This window comes from Sebastes fasciatus, chromosome 19 (genome assembly GCF_043250625.1).
Source record: "Sebastes fasciatus isolate fSebFas1 chromosome 19, fSebFas1.pri, whole genome shotgun sequence".
In the NCBI taxonomy this organism is placed as follows: domain Eukaryota; kingdom Metazoa; phylum Chordata; class Actinopteri; order Perciformes; family Sebastidae; genus Sebastes; species Sebastes fasciatus.
Genome location: NC_133813.1, coordinates 2,689,635 through 2,714,112, shown reverse-complemented (window position 1 = coordinate 2,714,112; position 24,478 = coordinate 2,689,635). Strand labels below are relative to the sequence as shown.

Genomic DNA, 24,478 nt, shown 5'->3' with positions numbered 1-24,478 from the left:
AAGGGAACTACCTGCTGTGCTCTCTGTTGCTAGGCAACGTCCTGGTGAACACCACGCTCACCATCCTCCTGGATGACCTCATCGGTTCTGGTATCGGTGCCGTAGTGGCCTCCACTGTCGGGATCGTGATCTTTGGAGAGATCGTTCCTCAGGCGCTGTGCTCGCGTCATGGACTCGCTGTTGGAGCCGACACCATCATGGTCACCAAGTTCTTCATGTTCCTCACCTTCCCGGTGTCCTTCCCGGTGAGCAAGCTGCTGGACGTGCTGCTGGGTCAGGAGATCGGTACCGTGTACAACCGGGAGAAGCTGGTCGGGATGCTCAAGGTCACGGAGCCCTACAATGACCTTGTGAAGGAGGAGCTCAACATGATCCAAGGTGCGCTGGAGCTGCGCAATAAGACCGTGGAGGACGTGCAGACCCCCATCGGAGACTGCTTCATGATCCAGGCCGACGCGGTTCTGGACTTCAACACCATGTCTGAGATCATGGAGAGCGGGTACACGCGCATCCCGGTGTACGACGACGAGCGGTCCAACATCGTGGACATCCTGTACGTGAAGGACTTGGCCTTCGTGGACCCGGACGACTGCACCACCCTGAAGACCATCACCAAGTTCTACAACCACCCGGTCCACTTCGTGTTCCACGACACCAAGCTGGACGCCATGCTGGAGGAGTTCAAGAAAGGTGCGTGAACATGTACACGCATCATGCACATGCTTGTGTCAACATCAACATATAACAGCTGATTTGTCCCTGAGGAACCTGCAGCCAATCACGTCCTGTATCGATCAGCTGTATTGAACTATTAGGACTTTAAGAACTTTAAACATGCACTATCTACCTTTAAACATGCACTATCTACCTTTAAACATGCACTATCTGTCTTTAAACATGCACTATCTACCTTTTAAACATGCACTATCTACCTTTTAACATGCACTATCTACCTTTAAACATGCACTATCTACCTTTTAACATGCACTATCTACCTTTAAACATGCACTATCTGCCTTTAAACTTGCACTATTTGCCTTTAAACATGCACTATTTGCCTTTAAACATGCACTATCTGCCTTTAAACATGCACTATCTGCCTTTAAACTTGCACTATCTGTCTTTAAACTTGCACTATCTACCTTTAAACATGCACTATCTGTCTTTAAACATGCACTATCTGCCTTTAAACATGCACTATCTACCTTTTAACTTGCACTATCTACCTTTTAACATGCACTATCTACCTTTAAACATGCACTATCTGCCTTTAAACATGCACTATCTACCTTTAAACATGCACTATCTGCCTTTAAACATGCACTATCTACCTTTTAACATGCACTATCTACCTTTAAACATGCACTATCTGCCTTTAAACATGCACTATCTACCTTTTAACATGCACTATCTGCCTTTAAACATGCACTATCTGCCTTTAAACATGCACTATCTGCCTTTAAACTTGCACTATCTGCCTTTTAACATGCACTATCTACCTTTAAACATGCACTATCTACCTTTTAACATGCACTATCTACCTTTAAACATGCACTATCTGCCTTTAAACATGCACTATCTACCTTTTAACATGCACTATCTGCCTTTAAACATGCACTATCTGCCTTTAAACATGCACTATCTGCCTTTAAACTTGCACTATCTGCCTTTTAACATGCACTATCTACCTTTAAACATGCACTATCTGCCTTTAAACATGCACTATCTGCCTTTAAACATGCACTATCTGCCTTTAAACTTGCACTATCTGCCTTTTAACATGCACTATCTGCCTTTAAACATGCACTATCTGCCTTTAAACATGCACTATCTGCCTTTAAACTTGCACTATCTGCCTTTTAACATGCACTATCTACCTTTAAACATGCACTACCAGTCAGCTGGAACATCTCAGCCTACATTTAAACAGCAAATCAAATGTGATGCACAACAAACATCCACCAATAAGAACATTTCATGCAGTCATGGTCCTGATTTTTTATAATATAATAATAATAAACTTTATTTATATAGCACTTTTCTAAACAAGGTTACAAAGAAAATAAAAAAAATAAAAATAATAATAAATAAATAAAAATAAATAAATAAAATAAAATCAAAAAAACAACAACAAAAAACAATAAATCAGCAAATAATAAAATACAATCAACAACACCAAAGACCATCACCAAGTTCTACAACCACCCGGTCCACTTGGTGTTCCACGACTCCAAGCTGGACGCCATGCTGGAGGAGTTCAAGAAAGGTGTGCATCATGCACATGTGTGTGTGTGTGTGTGTGTGTGTGTGTGTGTGTGTGTGTCTCAACATATAACAGCTGATTTCTCTCTGAGGAACCTGCAGCCATCACTGCATCCAATCACTTCCTGTCCTCCCCCCTCTCTGTCTGTATTGATCAGCTGTATTGATCAGCTGGAACATCTCAGCCTACATTTAAACAGCAAAACAAATGTGATGCACAACAACAAACATCCACCAATAAGAACATTTCATCCAGTCACAGTCCTGATTTTATTTTTTTAAAATATAAGTACATTAACATTACAAAAGCTGCTCATGCAAGGGGTACATTTATAAAGTAAATAATAATAATAAAATAAAATAAATAGGGCTGTCATTGATTACAATATTTATTATGTCATATTTATTATTAATTTAAGTTATTTACTTATTTTGTATGAGCTAGATGATTTAAGTAGATCTCTCCCACAGTTACAGTCTCTTTTATGCAAAATTCATTGTATATTTGGGATTTGCATGATGGCGTGTGCATGAGTGAGAGTTGTCAAAGTTAACGTGATAATAACGCGTTAAAGCAAATTCATTTTAATGCCACTAATTTCTTTAACACAATTTGTTATTTTTAAGTTGTAGAGGACTCAGTTTTAAAGTTAGAGTGAAGATACTGGTAACATAGTAAACTACAAAATTTAAAGAATCCATCGGTACCAACCATGTCATACTAGCTTGTCGTCAAGGAAACGCCACGCTAAATTTTGGCGAGGAAAAACTGTCATGTCCATCTTCAAAGGGGTCTCTTGACCTCTGACCTCCAGATGTGTGAATGTAAATGGGTTCTATGGGTACCCACGAGTCTCCCCTTTACAGACATGCCCACTTTATGATCATCACATGCAGTTTGGGGCAAGTCATAGTCAAGTCAGCACACTGACACACTGACAGCTGTTGTTGCCTGTTGGGCTGCAGTTTGCCATGTTATGATTGGAGCATATTGTTTTATGCTAAATGCAGTACCTGTGAGGGTTTCTGGACAATATCTGTCATTGATTTGTGTTGTTAATTGATTTACTATAATAAATATATACATACATTTGCATAAAGCAGCACATTTGTCCACTCCCATGTTGATAAGAGTATTAAATACTTGACAAATCTCCCTTTAAGGTTCATTTAGAACAGATAAAAAATGTGCGATTAAGTTGCAATTAACTATTTTAATCGATTGACAGCCCTAATATTTCTTATTGGAAGTTAATTAACAACACAAAACAATGACAGATATTGATCCAGAAACCCTCACAGGTACTGCATTTAGCATAAAACAATATGCTCCAATCATAACATGGCAAACTCAGAAGGGGAAGACGTTGACAACATGATGATTGAGAGACACTAAAGGAACATTTAGAGTCGCCTGACTCACATAAAAAGCAGATATTTCTATGTTTTCATGGCCGTACTCATCACTCAGGATGATGTTTTTATTGGCTGCATCAGAGTTTCCTCTAATCTGGCAGCAGGTTTTTATCCGTCAACACAGCGCTGGATCTCACTGATGATCATCTTCAATAGGAGAGTAAAAACTAATCAGTGGAATCAGTCATGTGTTTGATGGGATGAAAATGTGCACGTTCAGGCGCACCGGATTAGTGCTGGAAATCTCAGCGCTGATATCCACACCTGGAATACAAAGCCGTTGTCATAATAACGATGAAACACCTGCAGGGAGTTAAAGCTGCTTCTGGTGATCAGGATGCTATTTCTAGAGATCCAGTGATGTTCTTCACATCAGTAAAACAGCAACGTCATTAGTTCTACCACATTTATGTAAAGCTGTGTGTTTGCTTCTGTTCTGTGTTATAAATCTGAGTCATTGTGGAACCGTGTGCGTCGCCACAGTCGCCATTAACAGATGTAGACACGCCTTACTGCACCCGTTTGTTTATCAGTTCTCCTGCTGTCTTCGTCGGTCTTTCAATGGGAAAAACTGCAGAAGAAGTCGTGCATGTTAGCTGTCATTAGTGTCTATTTATCACACTTTTAATATCATTAATTCATCACAAATAAGCTAAACTATCAGAGAGGTAATCAATAATTACCAATCACTAATTGCCAATTCTTTTCTAGTTGCACAATATTTATCGGCCCGATTAATTATTGGCTGATAATGGGAACGTTTTATTATGTGTATTATGTGTATTATTAAAAAAATGACGGAAAGAATGATAACTCAAATAGTTTCAGATGAATTGACTTTAAGTTCAAGGTCGGAGCTCACGTTAATGTAGCTGATGTTTATCCTGCTGAAGTCACTAATGAGACGCTGCTGCAGGGCTGCTGACTGCGACCTCTGACCTTCCTGTGGGGGGGAACACAGTTAACATGAGGTCAGCGTGTTCTGATGATGATTCTGATGATGATGATGTTGTTGGAGCCGTGAGTCAGCATGTCGTTGGTTGTTTGGCTGCTACACTCTGCTGACTGTACACAACAGCACCAACAGGCTGCTCCTGTTTGGTTGTGACTCAGTGGGATGATGTTTAACATGCAGGATGACTCAACACTGTTTCTCTGCTCTGTTCTGATCCGCACGGCGGCAACACTAGAAAACACAAGCAAATGAAGGAAACATCTCATGTGCAGCGTCTTCGATGTTTGTCCTTAGATTTTCTCGACAACCGTTCATTAAATTGACTTCATACTTGGCAGGCGTGTCGCTGAGGAGCTACAGAAGCTCAGTGTTGAGTGTGAAGTTGTTTGGATGAGCGGTTCTCCAGAAAGCTGCAAGCAGCAACACTGGAGGCCGAGCAGTCAGCCCGTTCTGAACAGGCCTGTTTTGAACACGAAACACGAGGGCCGCTATCTAACTGCGATTACTTTGACTGATATTGCAATTGAGATATGATTTGCAATATTAGAGGGAATGATCATTTTGACATCATTAGTGATCTGTACCAAACAAAGATGTTTTCTTAATGTATAATATGATGTGTAGGACAGGACATCTCAGCAACACAACACTACAACAAATGGTAGTTTGACACACATTTCACCTTAAACAACTATTGTGCCTCCTGCAATTTGAATATTGCAATAGATCATATTGTGATTCAGATTAAATTTCCAGTAATTGTGCAGCCCTAGAAAACACAACCAAATACAGATACGCTGCAAGTTGCACCACATGACAACAAAAACTGTTTCCAGGGGACGCTAAGAAGTGATGCACATGGCTGGGACATGCTTGTTGTTGTGTCTCATGACGTTTTTGAAGTCTGCTATCTGTCAGTGGTGTTGGAAAATGAGATGACATTTTTTTTTTTATGTTTCTGTATTTGGTTGAATTTTCTCACTTTTGCTGACTGGCAAATTATGTTTCATGCATTTTAAGGCGTTGAGGCAATTTCTGTGAAGAAGGACTCGAAAATCAAGAGAGAGTCTTTTAAAGGTTTAATAAACACTTGCAAGTGGGCAAACAACCATCAACATAAATGTTCAGGGCTGAGAGCCCTGAGTCTCTCCGTTTCGTGACATTTATACCCTTGCGTGCATGCTCACAGTCGTATATCTTACATTGTCTGTCTGACTGACACTTCTGTCCTTTTTAGGGTTACTTGTCCTCAAATAGGCGCTACAAGTTCACTGACTAGGTATGCAACACCGAAACAGAAATAGGCTTTAAGGGCAATGAGTGTCACCTGTCATGACCTTAGGAATGTGCAGCATGTTTGTATTTTTTTCCAGCACATAGGGTTCCTTATTTACCCAAATAAATCAATAGCAAACATGGTACCTAAAAACGTCACTTTACCTTTAGACATGTCTTATCTGCATCTATTCTGTCAGCTATACTGTATAGTACATTTAAATATGTGATTTAAAGGCAAAATCAGATTCATCCTACAAATTTAAGACCAAGCTGGGAAAAGTTTTTTTTTTAATTGTTGATGTTTCGTACAGTTTCACTACAGCTGCTCCTCAAAGTGAGCTCAATGCTGTGGGCAGGGCATATATTACAAAACATGTCATATCTCCTGAACGCTTTGTGCTATTGGGACCACATTTGGTGGACATGTGTAGATGTGATGTTTGAGTGACCATGACCAATTTGGTGCCATTTGGCCAATAGGTGGCGCTGTAGCAGCTTTATCTATCTATAAAGGAATGACTGCCCTTCACATATCTCGAATCAACTTCACACTTGGCGGGTACCAGCAGCCGTACTGCGGTTCTCCACATTTCTGGGCTGCAACGTGCTCTGAATGGGCACTGCACTAGTCAAGTTAATTTTTCAGAACATATAAAATAAACTAGTGTTCTTACTACTTTTATTATTTTCATTTGTGGGGTGAAATAGAATAAATAATTCATCAACAACTAACTGACTCTTTCAACCTGTGAAGAACATTTGTGGCACATTTTTTATTACTCTGAGCTTCACAGAAACTCATCTCACATACATGAATCACTAAAGAGGCCTCAGATAGACGCTGCTGCTGCTGCTGCTGCTGCTGCTGCTGCTGCTGCTGCTGCTGCTGCTGCTGACGTCCAGTAACTGTGGCAGCTTCAGCTTCGCTCCTCTTCACCACGTTATAATGTGCACTTCACTCAGCTGTCACTGGCAGACGTCCAGGTGTGTTTGTCACCGCGCTGAGCTGCAGACCTGCATGCAGGGAGTGAACACGAGCAAGCCAAGTGTATATCTGTTTTAATGAGGAGAGGATTAATGTGCTGTTTCTCTTTCTTCTCAGCCCTCTCCTCTCCTCCTCTTCTCTCTCTCTCTCTCTCCTCTTTATCTCTGTTTTGGCAGTTCTTCCTCCTCTCTTCTCTGCAAAGCTCTTAGTCCAGTCTGGTGCTATATTAAGGCATCAATCTGTCCTCCCGGCAGTCGGCGGGATAAATCCACCGACAGATCGAACGGCAGCGTCCGAAATAGAAAAACAAGAAAGGATGTTTTCATGTAGCTGAATGTGTTTGATGCTGCTCTACTTTCCTCAGTAACTTGTGAAATGTTCATGCAGCCTGGTTGTGACCTTCAGGTGACCTCTCCTCTCCTCTCCTCTCCTCTCCTCTCCAGGTAAATCCCACCTGGCCATCGTCCAGAAGGTGAACAACGAGGGCGAGGGTGATCCGTTCTACGAGGTGCTGGGATTGGTCACGCTGGAGGACGTCATCGAGGAGATCATCAAGTCAGAGATCCTGGATGAGTCCGACCTCTACAGTGAGTCAGCAGCTGGTGACACAGATACATCACGTCACAGTCGTCACGTCACGTCACAGTCGTCATGTCACAGTCGTCACGTCACGTCACAGTCGTCATGTCACAGTCGTCACGTCACGTCACAGTCGTCACGTCACAGTCGTCCTTTAAGTTTATTTAAGATAACAATCTTTAACCCTCTGAGACCCACTATAGACCCGTTCTTGTCTTTTTTTTTTAGTGGGGTCCAGGGGGTCTTTAGGGGGAGATAGCAGGTCAACAGTAGATGTCACATAGAAGTGGTGTACATCATCTGGAAGCTGGAACCTGAAGATTAATTTGAGATGCAGCTCAGCACTGTGTGTCAAGTTGTTCTAGTGTATCAGGGTTTAGAACATGATGATAGAAGTTTATGATGGTCATACCCATGCTCTATTATGTCTCATAAGTTGTTGCAGCAATTTTTCTGCGTTGATCACATTTGTTACACAAATTTGGTGCTAAATCTAACCATTTTTTTACCCCTGGAGAATTGATAAAAATGATCAATAATCCCATCCATCCTCTGAATGCTCTAGGTCTCTAGTCTGATCCATCCATCCTCTGAATGCTCTAGGTCTCTAGTCTGATCCATCCATCCTCTGAATGTTCTAGGTCTCTAGTCTGATCCATCCATCCTCTGAATGCTCTAGGTCTCTAGTCTGATCCATCCATCCTCTGAATGCTCTAGGTCTCTAGTCTGATCCATCCATCCTCTGAATGCTCTAGGTCTCTAGTCTGATCCATCCATCCTCTGAATGCTCTAGGTCTCTAGTCTGATCCATCCATCCTCTGAATGCTCTAGGTCTCTAGTTTGATCCATCCATCCTCTGAATGCTCTAGGTCTCTAGTCTGATCCATCCATCCTCTGAATGCTCTAGGTCTGTAGTTTGATCCATCCATCCTCTGAATGCTCTAGGTCTCTAGTTTGATCCATCCATCCTCTGAATGCTCTAGGTCTCTAGTCTGATCCATCCATCCTCTGAATGCTCTAGGTCTCTAGTTTGTGGTTGTAAAGTTTCAGGAGGCTGTCATTATCCTAGAGGTCACCACAGGTCATTTTATACATTGAGGTCAAATTTAAAAAAATAGGTCTCACTACAATGAGATGTCTCCTATGGAGAGTATAAAGGGACTTTAACTGAAACCCTCTCAGTTCTCCACTTTGTCTACTGTTAGCACTACTTGTAATTACACTCTGCACTGTGTATTTAATATACTTATACCTGCACTTACTACTATGTTTATACTGTATATATTTTAATCTAAAAACAAACAATCTTTTGTGTGTCTGTGTCGTCCCGCTGCAGCCGACAACAGGAACAGGAAGAAGGTCGACCCCAACAAGAACAAGCCCGACTTCTCGGCCTTCAAGCAGGACGGCGACAGTAAAGTGAAGATCTCTCCTCAGCTCATGCTGGCGGCTCATCGCTTCCTCGCTACAGGTGAGCTCTGACGACGCAGCGGCGGCTAATCTGACGGCGAGCCAGCAGCACTGATTCTTTCCACCGCCGTTCAGCCGACTGATTCTCTGCCGTCTGAGAGATTAACACCCGCTCACTGTGGGACTCATTCATGCTGACCTTGGTGGGAAGTTACAGACTAAATAGCCCATAATTTTGAGGTTATATTGTGTCTTAATGCACAAATATATTCAGTTTTGTTTGTAAACATTATAAGAAATACAACATTCCAGACAATACAGCACAATAGAAAATCAGTTACACCATTAAGTTTATTGCAATATGAATAAAAATACAAAAAGCAAATAAATCAATAAAATAAGTGAATTATTAAAAATTATAATAACAATAAAAAACAGAGTGCATGGCTTAAACCCCAAAATAATCATTGAATCATTAATAAATAAATATAAATAAATAAATGAAAAATTAATTAGAATTAAGTTAAATTCTTTAACATTAAATTAGAATTAAACTGGAATTAAATGTATATATGTGTTTGTATTTATTACAATATGAAAAACATGCATTATATACAGCAGTTACAGAGTGCTTTACATGGTTAAAACATTTCAATGACGCAAATAAATCCAGATAATTAAATAACAAATTAAATTATTAATTAAAGTTTAAAAAATAAATTAAAAAAATATTGTTTAAAAAAACAAAGCATAAAATTAATTTATTGTTTAATAATACACAGAATAAAGTGGAATAAAATACCCAATAGTAATAAGATGATAGCAATAATAAAAACAGAAAGGACATGTTGGAAATAAATAAGCTATTTTTGTTTTTGTTTTTGTTTTTGTTAGATGGTTAATTGTATTTACTGAGTAGATAATTGTTCCAATCAATATCGAAAATATTGATATTAGAAAAAATCTGGTTTTGGGTGTCGGGCCGTCGGGTTTAAAGGCTCGAGACTGTACTTTTTAACCCATTAAGGGTCAGTATTTGTGCTTATAAAAGTAAAATAACCAGCTTTATAAAACACAGAACTGATCTCCTGACGTCTTTGCTTTCTTCTGACCCCCCCAGAGGTGACCCTGTTCAGCCCGTTCCAGATCACAGAGAAAGTCCTGCTGAGGGTCCTCAGACATCCGGATGTCATCCAGGAACTCAAGTTCAACGAGAGCGACAAACGCTCGCAGCAGCACTTCCTGTACCAGAAAGGCAAACCAGTCGACTACTTCATCCTCATCCTGCAGGTACGCACACACACATACACACACACACACACACACACACACACACACACACACACACACACACACACACACACACACACATATAGGGCTTTTCAATTAGCACTTTTCAGTCAAACCATGCTGCGCTGATCTGCATTAAATTACCAGTTTAAGCGTTCCGTGCCGTGCCGAGGACCTTCTCCGGAGTCGGGCCATGGTGCACCCGACCCGCCTCCAAGCGGGTTGCGGTGACGTCCAGCTTGTAATAAAACCTGCGTCATAATAAAAGCGTTGAAATAACAAAATAACAAAATAACGTGACTTTTATTATAAAGAATTTAAAAGAAATTAAATATGTATCTCCACTTTTTACCGATGTAGTATGTTCTTAACTATTGTATATTTGCATAAAGCAGCATATTTGTCCACTCTCATATTGATAAAAGTATTAAATACTTGACAAATCTCCCTTTAAGGAACATTTTGAACAGATGAAAAATGTAAAAAATATATATTAAAATATTATTATTAAAATATTATATTATTAAAATATAAATAAATATAAATATAATAAATACATATTTAGAATATTTGATTCATTCAACATCTCACATTGTACGTTTATGTTCGAGTATATCTGAGATCAAGAAGAGCAAAATGTGTGACAGTAGAAGTCAATATTCGCCATTATTATTGTGTTTTTAACGAGTAAAACACAGAAAACTTTTAGAAAAACTTCAGGAACTTTATGAGGTTGAGACGACATACAATCATAACAGACAATACATGATACAGAATAATTATACACAACATTTAAAACATGTTTTTTACCCACAACGACACATAAATGAAGAAGTAAATATCTTCAGTTTGAAGAGTGCAGAGAAGATGTTAAATGTTATCTAAATATTAAACATTTTAATGTCCTAAAGACTGAGAGCAGATGAATAAAGAGAACAGGAGTGACAATATTTCAGTCTAGAAGATGTGAAGACGGCGCCGGCTGGTGAACAAAGTGAGATTAGACAACAAGAGTTTAAACTGGAGACAAACCGGTTTATCTCGGGTCAGTCTGCAGCGGGTATTAGCACACATCGACCCGCTAAACTCCTCGACCCTTTAAGACACGCCGCACTTAAGACAATTAAAACTAAAACACACCACCGTGATGCTTTTATTCTTTGTCACAGTTTTAAATAAAAATACACCATCAATGAATTATACTTTAATACTAATATTATAGATTACGTCGGTAGTTTTGATTTTTAAAAACACAGAGCGGAAACTGATAATTATTTTCATTATCAATTAATCTAACAATTATTTCTTATATTAGTTTCATGTAAAAAAATAGTTCCTTGAGTCCAAATTGACGTCTTTAAACGTTTTGTTTTACTTGACCAACAGTCCAAAACCTAATATATTAAATATATTCAGTTCATAATGATACAAAACAGAGAAAATCAGCAAATATTTAGTATTTTTACTTGTTTTATGACTTAATTCACTGATTATAAAAAATGTTGTTATTAATTTCCACTAGTTTAGTGACTCATCATTAAAAATTTAAATGAAAAATAATCCAAAACATTTATATTAACAAACAAAAAATGTCAAAACAAACAAGAAACTTTCAAACTGTTGTATAAATTATATTTTCTAACTCATTTAAGTGTTTTTATTTCTATTTAAGACTGAAAGTAATAATTATTTTCATTATCAAGTTATTTTCTATATTAATTGATGAATTATTTGGTGTCTAAAATGTCAGAAAATAAAGGAAAGTGACGGTTAAAATCTCCTTAAACCCAAAGTGACGTCTTCAGATGTCTTATTTATTTAGTTCATTTTATCCAACTAACAGTCCTAAACCATAAAATATGTATTTTTCTATCACATGAGACAAAGAAAAGCAGGAAATGTTTGTATTAGAGCCGCTGGAACGAGGTCATATTTGGCATTTTTCCTTGAAAAAATCAAATCAAATCAAATCAAATCAAATATCAAGAGTTGCAGGTAAACTTTTGGCTTTGCAGCACATTTCTGTATCGGCACAACGTTCTGTAATTCTAGATATTGTCTCCAATATTCAGCAGAAAAGCTGTTGTTGTTGCATTATCATATAAATATCTTCTGAATAGTTGTTGATCTGAGTCAGAGGGGCTTCTCTCTCTCTACGACCTTCACTAATAGATCCTCTTACTGAAGACGGAGACGACTGGAGGAGGGGGATGGAGGAGGGGATGGAGGAGGGGATTGAAGGGTTAAGGAGGATGGAGAAGATGAGAAGCAGAGCGGAGCAGATGGAGAGAAATAAACATCAGAGAGGAGTTTAAGGATGAAGACGAGAGTCAGTAAATCTCTTCCTCCTCTTCCTCCTCTTCCTCCTCTGCAGTTTAAAAGCTGTTTCCAGTGCCGGAAAGTAACTACAGTTCACGTCACCTACAGTTCATTGTTTGTAATAAGCTAACGTTAGCACTCATTTGGTGGTTGCCTAGCAACATATCGAATAAAAAGACGCAGCAAACTGCAAAAAATGCCGTCTGATCGGTGCGCCTGGCGTTTCCTCAGTCTAACTGAGCTGTGTATCGATGAATCCACAGAGCTGTCCATGGTGCTGAAGTAGCAGACGGGTTAGTAATTAAACTATGGTTTATGGTTTAATAGATTTTATATTGGACTTTTGGTGGTGCCAACGTGATGCGTTAAGGTGTAAAGGAGGCGTCCTCTCTCAGGGTTGATTCATAGTTGAAGTGTGACGTTAAAGTCTCTTCATCTGCTCATATCTGCAAGGACGAGTGTCCACGCTGAGGAACACGTGTCCATGTGTGCAGACGCACGATGTAGTGTTTTATAATTTGGACATTATGTGTGTCTTCAGGCTGCACACACACACACACACACACACACACACACACACACACACACAGACACACAGACACACACACCTGGTCGGTCACACACCGTCTCTTTCAGATCAGTGTGTGTGTGTGTGAATGTTGTTGTGTGTTTAAGAGAGTGTGTTTGTTTGTGGAGGTTTTTGTTGTCGACACCTGAGGTGTGGATAAAGTGACTGCAGACACTCAGCAGGTAACCTGAGAACAGCTGCTCCTGTTTCACCACTCTGTGTGTGTGTGTGTGTGTGTGTGTGTGTGTGTGTGTGTGTGGTAAAGAGACACCTGGATGTTTTATTTATAGGATGTCAAAGTGTTTCTGTTACCTGCTGCAGGAGACGACTCCTGGATTTTCCACATCAGAACTTCCTGACTGACTCTCTCTCACACACACACACACACACACACACACACACACACACACACACACACACACACACACACACACACACACACACTGTCAGATAATGTGCTTATTAAACTAAATGTGTGTGTGTGTGTTTCAGGGACGGGTGGAGGTGGAAGCAGGAAACGAAAACATGAAGTTTGAGACCGGCCCGTTCTCCTACTACGGAGTCATGGCTCTGGGCTCGCCGTCAGTGGGTGAGACGGCACACACACACTGTACACACATATACACACACACACGCACACTGTACACACATATACACACACACACACACACACACACACACACACACACACACTGTACACACATATATATACACACACACGCACACACAAACATATATCATTATATATAAACTGTGTATGGTAAATAGTAAACTTGTGTTTGGTGGATTATTTCTCTGTTGTTACAATGCTAATGGTCATTGTATTTTACATGGTTGGAAAGCCTGTTTATTTACCTTCACAATGATGTCCAACATGTAAGGATCATGCATTTGTGGGATGAGCAGCACAGCTGATTATGTGGGGAGCGCCCAAGAAAATGTTTCCAAAATGCTCTGCCAATGGTAAACAGTGTATTCTCCTGTTGGTGTTGACTCTTGTTGTGAGTTGTTTGGTGGATTGGATGATTGAACTTTCTATCAGTAACAAGGAACAAACCAGACATATTGGCTATTTTACACTTTATTCATTTAATACACCGTCATTTGCACAAGTTATTGCTGTTGTTACTACATACCAGTGGTGGAGGAAGTATTCAGATCATTTACTTTAGTAAAAGTACTAATACCACACTCTGTAAATACTCTGTTAGTAAAAGTCCTGCCTTGGTGGCAGACTGGTATTAGAAATAATAATAATGAGACTTCCTGTTTTCCCCGACCTGCTGCTGCTCCGTCACACAGTGCTGTGTCACTGTGAGTGTCAGAGTTGCTAATAAAGCTTTGTGTTTGAAGAACAGAGCAGTGGAAAAGTCAATAGGCTTAAACCAAACAGGGAAACACTCCGAGTTCAGACGGAGGTCGTCTTCTGTCGTCCGATCTGACAGCCGACGACCAGCGAGACCAGAGAGATATTTAATTATGAGAGTTTATAACGGAGCTTTTAATGGACTAAAGTCCTGTTGTTATGCATTTAGATACATTTAACAGGGAAGAATATCTCTATATCCATTTACTTTCAAACATTGTTAAACATTGATTATGTTTCCAGCAGCAAAATGTCTTGTTTTTTGGCCTTTACACTATAAAGATTAAAGTTGTAAGATGAGAACACGGACAACTCCCAGACTTGTGCATCTACAACAGTGGTCTCAAACTCAATTTACCTGGGGGCCGCTGGAGGCAGAGTCTGGGTGAGGCTGGGCCGCATCAGGTATTCCACAAAAAAAGCTTTGTTAAAAAAAAAAACAATCTTCTCAAACGTCATTATTAACAGTTCTTTAACTTGAATGGGTTCTTCTGAACATGAACTGTCCTGAACATTAATGGAACATTGAAGAACATGAACGGTTCTTCTGAACATGGCCTCTATTGCGTCTCCCACTTTTCCTGAAATTGTCTGTGCTCGTCACCAACCTTTCTCTTCACTGCAGGCTTTGAAAAAGACAAGATATATATTCATTCCACTTGGTGTCACTCCGCAATAAAGTTGTGCCTGCTGTGTTTGTGTTGCTCTGCAATTACACCACCAAACCGCTAGTTGGCGGCGGCGTCTCTATGAGTTTCCTTCTTCTTCTTGTACTACAAACAGAAACTGAGCGGAGTTGGAGCTAATAACTGTTGAACCACAGAACTTTTACTGACATTACTGCAACGCCGAAAAGAGAAAATATATCTGAGTGGATTTGTGTGAACAAACATTGAAAAGATGGAGGCAGAGAGAAGTAGAACTTGGTCCTGGCCGCTCAGCATCGCTGAGAGACTGGACCAATCACAGCTGTTGCGGTCTGCGTCGCCGCGACGTGTAGTTACATTTCTGGAGAGGTGCACGTCAGGCTACGGCGTCGATTACACGCAGAAGTATAAATCAAGCTTTAATCGAGCTTATGCGATGTTACACGGGCGCCGCCATAGTTGTTGTGAAATGTTTCTCTGCTTGCATCAAGCCCGGCCGATTGCCCGTCCCCGGGAGCCATATACCCCGCTGTGATTGGCCCGTCCCCGGGAGCCATATACCCCGCTGTGATTGGTAGGTTCGTTCAGCTCGGGCTCGCGCAACAAAGGGACCTTCCACGGCAAACTGCCATTCACATAAAACTCGCGGGCCGAGGGCGCCTGGTTAGCTCAGTTGGTAGAGCGGGCGCCCATGTAACAAGACTTGGTCCTGACCGCGGCGGCCCGGGTTCGAATCCGGCCTGTGGCCCTTTCCGCATCCACTCTCTCTCTCCCCCCTTTCCAAGACTCTATCCACTGTCCTGTCATAAAAATGAAAAAATGCCCCCAAAAAAAACTTTATAAAAAACTTTATAAAAAAAAAAAAAATTTGCGGGCCGCACTAACATTAAACTTTCATATCAAGGTGGGGGCCACAAAATATCGTCTTGCGGGCCGCAATTGGCCCGCGGGCCGCGAGTTTGAGACCCCTGATCTACAACTTTGCTTTCCTCTTTTAATAAGAGTTTAGAAAATGTACCAGAATCTTAATCATACTGTTTGAGTGAAATGCTTCTTTTCTCCGCAGAGCAGCCTGTTAAAATCATCTCACCTGTTCTCTCGAGTAGAGCCAACAACTCTTTATTGTGTTCACTTCAAATATAACATTCTGTTTATCTTCACTTTGCTGATAATAATGTGTGATATTTAGTCAGCAGGGAGCAGATGAGGAGCTTTTGATGTAAATTAAAGTAGTTAATGAAGACGTAGTGCTGCAGGTGTTGACTGAATGCTCCTTTAAAGGTGGAGGTTGTGTGTTGGATGATGTAAGTCGACCTCCGTCACTGTGACTCCCTGTCGTTGTAACAGCGGTGACTCCTGGTGGTTCAGCATCAGAACTGCTGATGTAATGTTTCCTCTTCTTCTTCTTCTGCTCTCTCCTGCCTCCTTCCTGTTGACCTGTTTCTGTCTGCTGGATAAACTGCTGTCTGTACCTCACGTGCACATTATGCAGCTCAGTGTGTGTTCATGTTGCAGTGTCAAATGTATGCGTCAAACACTTTGACCATTTCTCATCCTGAAACACCCAAGATGTGTATTTTAAACTTTCTCTGTTAGAGAGATCCGTCAGGAAGCTGCAGATTTTATAAATGTTTATAGCTAGTGTGTTAGCTCGATGTGATATAAAGATGATATAAGCAACCAGACAGCAGCATTATGTTCTCTAATTTATTATAGAAGTCCCAATAATCACATGAGAATGCTGCTTTACTGAGTTATTTTATCTCATAACAGATGGAGTCATAGGAGTGCCACAAAAAAGAATAAATCTGTAAAAGAATAAAAAGAGGAATAAATAAATAAATAAATAAAAAAAATTGGAAATATAAAGAGGAATAAATAAAAGAATAAATAAGTAAATAAAAGATGGAATTATAAAGAGAAATAAATATAAAAATAAATAAGTAAAACAATGACAAAACAATAAGTAACAAAATAGGGATACAAATAAATAAATGACATTAAATAAAAATGAATAAATTTATATACAAAAATTTATATACAAAAATTAAATAAACACATCTTAAATATATAAATAAATGAACAAATACATGTGAAAATAAATGAAAATGCTTATAATTATTTAATATTTCGTTGTTTGTTATTTTATTATTCTTTTACAGATTTATTCTTTTTTATGGCACTCCTATGACTCCATACAGGAGTCAGGTTGCAAAAGCAATAGGGAAAAGCTTAAGGAAAAATAAAGGGATAAAAATAATTTAAAAAAAAGACATTAAATAAAAATATATAAATGTAAATATTAAAAAGAATATATACAGAAAATTTAATCATTTATATGCAAAAAAATATATATTTTCTAAATATATAAATAAATAAGTACAGAAATAAATGAACAAATACATGTTAAAATAAATTTAAAAGCTTATAATTATAAAACATTTTTATTGTCTTTATATTTCCTCATTTATTTTCTTATTCTTTTACAGATTTTTTTTTTTTTTTTTATGGCACTCCTATGACTCCATAACTGAACTCCAGCTGTCAGCAGAAAAAGATGCTCACAAGTCACATTTCTAGCAGAAAATTACATTTTTAATGACGCAGAATTTCTTTTTTTTTATCAGGCTATGCATATACAGCTGGACTATATATATTTATAGAGCTGGTTCTGTCAGATACTTTCTGTCCCTTTATCGTCCATTTTAATTGGTAAACATGTTACAAGCTTCTTTTAACAGTTGAAGAAGACAAACAAATATGAGTAAAAACTGTGATTAAACCCCTAAAGAGAATAAATGTAGAGCGCTGCAGATGTGATTTACACAAGTAAAGTAAACCAGCTCATCTATCTCTCTCTCTGCCCTTCCTCCTCCTCCTCCTCCTCTTCCTCCTCCTCCTCCTCCTCCTCCTCTCTCAGCCGTCACCCCTCCTCTCTCCCCATCAGTGGCGTCCTCCCCTCCACGACGCCTCTCTCTTAAGAGGTTTTCTCTGTTCTCTCGTTTCCCAGGTAAACACTCGCATGGGCCAGAGGAAGGAGGGAAGGAGGGAAGGAGGGAAGGAGGGAAGGAGGGAGGGAGGGAGTGAGGGAGGGAAGGAGGGATGGAGGGAGGGGGTTCTTCTTTTAGCCTCTTCACCATTTTCCTTTTACCTCATCTTCTTCAGAGCCCTAATCCAGCAAATACAGACCCCTCAGAAATACAGGACAGTTTACAGTTTTTGAACAAACGTTGGCCCTTCTGAGTCACCTTTCACCTCATTCAGACTGATATAAAACAGGGTATTGATTGATAGTTTAGGACTGGTTATCATTTGAAACTGTTCAATACTAGTGTTGATATACATACAGTATGAGTTAAAACTTTACTTTAAATTCTCCGATTTTAATTTTGTCTAAATACAAGCATCTCTGATTACAGAAAAAGTGTAAAACTGCCCCAAATTTTAGATTTAAATTTACTTGACAAGTTTCGATACTGAGTTCCAGGAAAAAGAATAAATCTGTAAAACAAGAAAATAAATGTAGAAATATAAAGAGGAATAAATAAAAGAAAAAATAAGTAAATTTAACGAATTGGAAATATTCAGAGAACTAAATAAAACAATAAATGAGTAAAACAATAGGGAAAAGAAAAAGGGAAAATATAGGGATAAAATAAATAAAAACCTAAAATGTACAGAAGAAATAGAGTAATTTATATATATATAAATGCCTATTGCATTTAGTTATGCCTATAATTATTTTATATTTTATTTGTCTTTATATTTCCACATTTATTTTCTTATTCTTTTACAGATTTTTTTTTTATGGCACTCCTGTGACTCCATAAAACCAACAGTCAAAAACCAAGAGATATTTAATTTACTATAACAAACATTTGAAACACGAGGACAAGTTAATTTTGTTGCTTGTTAAATGACTAAAACGATTAACCAATTATCAAAACGTTCTTTGATTAACTTTCTGTCGATTAATTAGTTGTCTGATTGTTTCAGCTCTAAAATAGAAGCAATTATTATAGAAATAATCATTAGTTGCAGCTCTGATCTTTGCACCAGCTCAGCTCAGTTCCTCACTGATCTGATCGATCAGATCACAGCTGATCATTAACTCTCAGATTATAACAGACTTGCTGGATGGGGCTCGAGGCGCGGCGTCCTCTATTTTCACCTCCTCCTCTTTAACCACCGATCTGTGGTCAGATATTATTCATAACTCCTTTCAATCTGACCGTAGACCTCTGGTTAAAGGAAGAGTTTGACATTTTAGAGAAATACGCTCATTTGCTTTCTTTATTTCCGAGACAGCGCAGCAGCCAGTTAGTTTATCTTAGCATAAAGACTGGAAACTAGTAATAGGGTTAAATGTTTTTGTATAATCTGCATAAAAAAACAAGATATAAAGTGTTGAATCAGTGAGCTTTAGAGGTTCTCCACCTTCTGACAGAGCCAGGCTAGCTGTTTCCATCTGTTTCCAGTCTTTATGCTAAGCTAAGCTAAGGTCTAACTCTCGGAAAGAAAGAAAAACAGTATTTTCCCAAAATGTTGAACTATTCCTTTAAGCACACTAGATCATATTCACGCGGCGGCCTTTTTGTTCTTACTCAGGATGGTAATGACGTAATAGAAAAACGGCCGCCACGTAAATGTGGTCCACGTTCTCCCGTACTTCCTCTACAGTTCTCTGATCATCGCCGGCGCTCTCTCTCTCTCTCCTTTAACCCTCCAACACCCCCTCCCTTTACGTCACCCTCCATGACATCACTAAAAACCAGCCAATGAGAGAGCTTCCTCCTCTGAGCTCAGACAGTCCCATGGTAGCCATAACAAATGCTCAAACGATGCTCTCCGCCTCATCGCACGTGGCATGTTTGTCGCATTCTTCTCTAGCATCGATCCTCCATAGTACACGTGTGACATTAACGTGTGTGTGATGTGCTGCAGTGTGTTTCACGCTCTCACCACCACCGTCCATCACCATCTTGTTTTCATCTTCTTCCTGTCGTTCTCCTGGTGTGTTTTCTGCTTTTTGTTAATGTTTAAATGTGTGTGTTTCCTGCTCACCCTCTCTCGCTCACTCTCTTCTCTGTTAATCCCCAGAGTTTCGTTCTCCGACACACGGGGGCAACCTCAACCGCTCGGCGTCTCTGAGCTGCACCGAGCGCGTTCCAGAAAACGTCTCCGTGGGCGGCAGCGTCACTCAGATCCCGGGAACCCCGTTCCAGTACATACCGGACTTCTGCGTACGAGCTCTCACAGACCTGCAGTATGTCAAGGTGAGTCAGACCACTCGGCTTTAAGCAGCAGTGGAAGAAGTACTCAGATCCTTGACCTTTAAGTAAAAGTACCAAAAATATATTCACGTAAAAATACTCCAGTACAAGTCCTGAATTCAGAATCCTGCTTAAGTAAAAGTATTATCAGCAAAAATAATATTAATAAATGTAGCCATTATTTAATTGATAAAATGTGATATAAATTTATATTTATGTTTTAATTTGCTTCTTTATTTATTTATCTAAGTATTAATTCCCTTATTTATTTACGCTTCTATTTATTTTTCCATTTTATTTATTTATGTATTTTTTTTAATTATTTTTTTTTTTAATTTATTTACTTTTGCATTTATTTTGTATTTATTTTGTATTTATTAAATGTATGTATTTATTTATGTATTCATGAATTCATTTATTTTTACACGATGATACAAAAATTTTGACTTTTCTCTAATCTTTGCTCTTGTTTTGTAAATTATGACATCATTTTCTTTCTCTCTATGGGATCATAGGAGTGCCATTAAAAATAATAAATATGTAAAATAATAAGAACATAAATGTGGAAATGTAACAAGGATTAAATAAAATAATAAATAAGTAAATAATGATGGTGGAAAAATAAAAAGAAATAATAAAAAAAAATTAAAATAAAACATTAACAAAACAAATAGTGAAACAATAGGGAAAAGAATAAGGAAAAATAAAGGGATACAAATAAATAAATTACATGAAATTAAAATAAATTAATACATTTTTTTAAATATACAGACAAAATATATAGAGTATATTATATGTAAATATTTAATAATAATTATAGACAGAAATAAATGACCAAATAAATGTTAAAATAAATGAAAATGCTTATAATTTTTGTATGCTTTATTTGTCTTTATCTTTCCACATCTATTTATTCTTTTATTTATTTATTTTTTCAATGGCACTCTTATGACTATTAGTAAATTAACTAGTAATTATTTCTGTCCAATAAATGTAGTGGAGTAAAAAGTACAATATTTCCATCATGGAAAAGCAGTAATCGATTCTAGATGTTATGAAAGTATGTTCAAGGATCTTTGCTATGATTTGATAACATTGTTGATCTGCTGCTCAGAGAGATCAGGTAAGAGATCAGAAACTGATCCCAAAGTCAGGACTGTGCTGCCATCGAGATGACTGGAAACATCCATGGAAATGTTCTAAATTCATATATTATCTATTTATATATTTATATTGCTTTCTTGATGGTGTTTCGTCCTCCTCAGATCTCTCGTGCTCACTACCAGAATGGCCTCCTGGCATCCCGGCTGGACAGCACGCCGCAGTCTCCGGAGGGCAGCCACACTCGTCTGGACACGTCTGTCTCTTTGCCCCCCGTGACGCCACCGGGGATCCGCGCTCCGCTGCCGCTGGCCACGCCTCCTGCGAAGCGCCCGCTGTCCATCACTCAGCTGCCGCTGAGCAGCCGTGCCGCTCTGCCCCAATCCACCTCCTCGTCCTCCGGCCGCAGACCGAGCCTGTGTCTGCCCCAAGCCACCCCGCCTCCGAGCAACCACAACCTGACGTCGACCTTTAACCCCCACCCGACGCTCCCCTCCTCCCTCCCCAAGCTCCAGCAGTCGCCGCCGTCTGCCGTCCCGGAGAACGGGCCGGGAGAGACCGCCACTCTGCTCAGTGAGCAGCAGAACTGCGTGGGCCCTCGCCGGTCCAGCTACACCCAACCACACGTCCACACCATCAGTCACGCACACACTGAGAGCACCATCTAACTCAAAGTCCCTGAAGGGGGAACTAAACTACCTGAGCACTCACCCACTCACACAACACACACTCGCACTACTTCCTGTTTGCTCGTTGTCTCCTGAACTCGTCTGTAGACGTCTGCTGAGCATCAGCACTTCATGTGTGTTTTGTAAACGGAGATCCTCTTTAATCCCGTCCTGCATGCCCCCCCGACACTGAACCAGATCCTGAACGGACTACAAAGATGGCCGAAGGAACACTAGTGAGTGTGAATGGAAACGTGAGTTTTTAAAGGATCAGTTCACAAAAAGACTTGCAGATGTTTTTGGTTTTGAGATTTCTGCCTTCAGCTCAGTGAAATATTAACTCAGCAGCAGCAGCAGCGTGTCTTTACAGAAACAATCAACCGTTTCTGTGGATCATCTACAGACCTCACTGTCTTCATTACACGGAGGAACTCATCTGTGTGACCACGGTGGGGTCTGTGGATTATCCAGAACAACTGGTTTCTGGAATGGCTCGTTGCTGTTCGAGTGAAATTAAGTTGAGCTCGATCTGTTGAATCCTCTAGGTGGAGTTTCAAAAATGTCCATACTTTTTAAAGCGCCTAAAGTGGCGTAATGCCACATGATCTATGACATCATCGTTCAAGCTATTGACTACTCTTTCGCAATTTCATATTAGCCGGAGGGTTATACCAACCGAATTCGAAACAAATCCGATAAACCCTCGAGGAGGAGTTGGTGGGATCCCGGCCCCGCAGGGTCGGGCGCACCACCGGCCCGTCTCGCCCGCACCGTCTGGGAGGTGGAGCGTGAGCGCGTGCGATAGGACCCGAAAGATGTTGACGACAGGTTAACGTCACGCTGCCGTAAAGTGTATCGAAGCCGTTTTGCGAGGACGAGTACATGAGCATAGTATCGGGCCCGATCCCTGATACTGGGATCGGGTATCGGTCCCTAGATGTAATTAAACTCAAGTATAACAGATTATTGTTATTTCAACAAACATGTCCCAGAAAGGTTTTAAAAAATCAAAAAAAAATCTGCACATTCGCTGCAGAATTCCAAGTTTTCAATATTTTGAGCAACACAAACTAAATTTACTTCCTTTTGTATTTCAGAGGCAGAAATCTCTAAACTTTTTTTTTTTTTTTTTGTAATTTACATGAACTGACCCTTTAAGTCGTCACCGGTGAGACTTTAACAGAAAACTCACATTCCCACCCGGCGTGCTCGCCTCTCAGTTTCCATTCATTTTTATTTTTCCAAAGAGTGAAACTTCCAAAAAACTACAAAGTGAAGGTTTTATTTTCAATAAGTATGATTTTATTTATAGAAGGACGGTTTGTTTGTTTGAGTCAGATGTGAATGATGAGCTGTGATTCAGTTCAACGACCAGCTAACGGACCAGAGTCACTGTACTGAGTGAAAGTTAAACAACCAAACCAGTGATTCTGCATGTTTTCACACATTTAATACAAACTCACTAAAACGTCGACGTTTTTAACAAACCGTGCATTAATTTAATTTATTTAAATAAAATTTTATTTAATTTAAATTGAATTTAATCATGTTTTTTTATTATTGTTTTAGTTTAATAATGCACAGTGAAGTAATAATACATTTTTGCATTTATTAAGTGATAATAAGTCAAGTCTGCTAATAGTTTTTTATACACTACAGAAATGAATTGAAACCAATGGCAGCCAGAAAAGTAGAAATAAATTCATGCATGCAATGGAAGATAGTCTGCAGTAATATATTATGATAATAATAATATATAATTACACCTGATTACACTTGTAAAACTTGCAAAATCACCGGTATGGTCCTTTAAATGAATATCACTAGTGATGTGAAGGTGGGTGTCTTCCTGGCCTACCTCTTGACCAAGGCAATATGTGTTTTAAATTATTTAATTTCCAAGAGTGATGTTGAAATATTTATTTTACGTAATATTAATTTATATATATATTGACATTGAATTTTATATTTTAGAGATTTTATTTATTTTTTGCTTTCTTTGGTTCTTGAAGAAAGTTGAAGGAGAATCTGCGTACGTCAGACGCTGTTTCTTGTGAACGAGTTTCACTAAATCTTCGTCACTGTGAACGGAGCTTCGGTGCGACGCCGGCTCCTTCTCAAAGCTTCAATATGTCACGACACGACGAGACGACCAAACTGGATCTTTAGCTGTTGCAACACTGTGCGTTCACCGACACGAAGCGATGGACCGATGATGTCAAAACTCCTGGTTGGAAGTTACTCTGGGCTTTTTTATTTATTTCTTTATTGTACGTCTAAGCACACATATATGGGTGACATGACAAGTGGCATGAAGACCAAATAGTCCAGAGCAATGAGTAGTTTAATGCTTACAGTTTG

General features: G+C 39.2%; 1 protein-coding gene across 2 annotated transcripts in view; it reads left to right on the top strand.

The window, feature by feature from the left end:
• The window catches only part of LOC141757782 (metal transporter CNNM4), a 24,784-nt gene extending 1,163 nt beyond the window's left edge, over window positions 1–23,621 (top strand). Inside the window, exons 1-8 of one of the 2 annotated variants that reach the window (XM_074618605.1) lie at window positions 1–690; window positions 7,340–7,483; window positions 8,812–8,946; window positions 10,006–10,175; window positions 13,555–13,651; window positions 17,996–18,085; window positions 20,176–20,351; window positions 21,614–23,621. The exon at window positions 1–690 is cut by the window's left edge and continues 1,163 nt beyond it. In XM_074618605.1, coding sequence (XP_074474706.1) covers window positions 1–690; window positions 7,340–7,483; window positions 8,812–8,946; window positions 10,006–10,175; window positions 13,555–13,651; window positions 17,996–18,085; window positions 20,176–20,351; window positions 21,614–22,117 — 2,006 coding nt within the window. In that variant the 3' untranslated portion in view covers window positions 22,118–23,621. The remainder of the gene's footprint in view (window positions 691–7,339; window positions 7,484–8,811; window positions 8,947–10,005; window positions 10,176–13,554; window positions 13,652–17,995; window positions 18,086–20,175; window positions 20,352–21,613) is intronic. The other variant, XM_074618606.1, reaches the window with a different exon arrangement.
• Window positions 23,622–24,478: the final 857 nt, after the last annotated feature.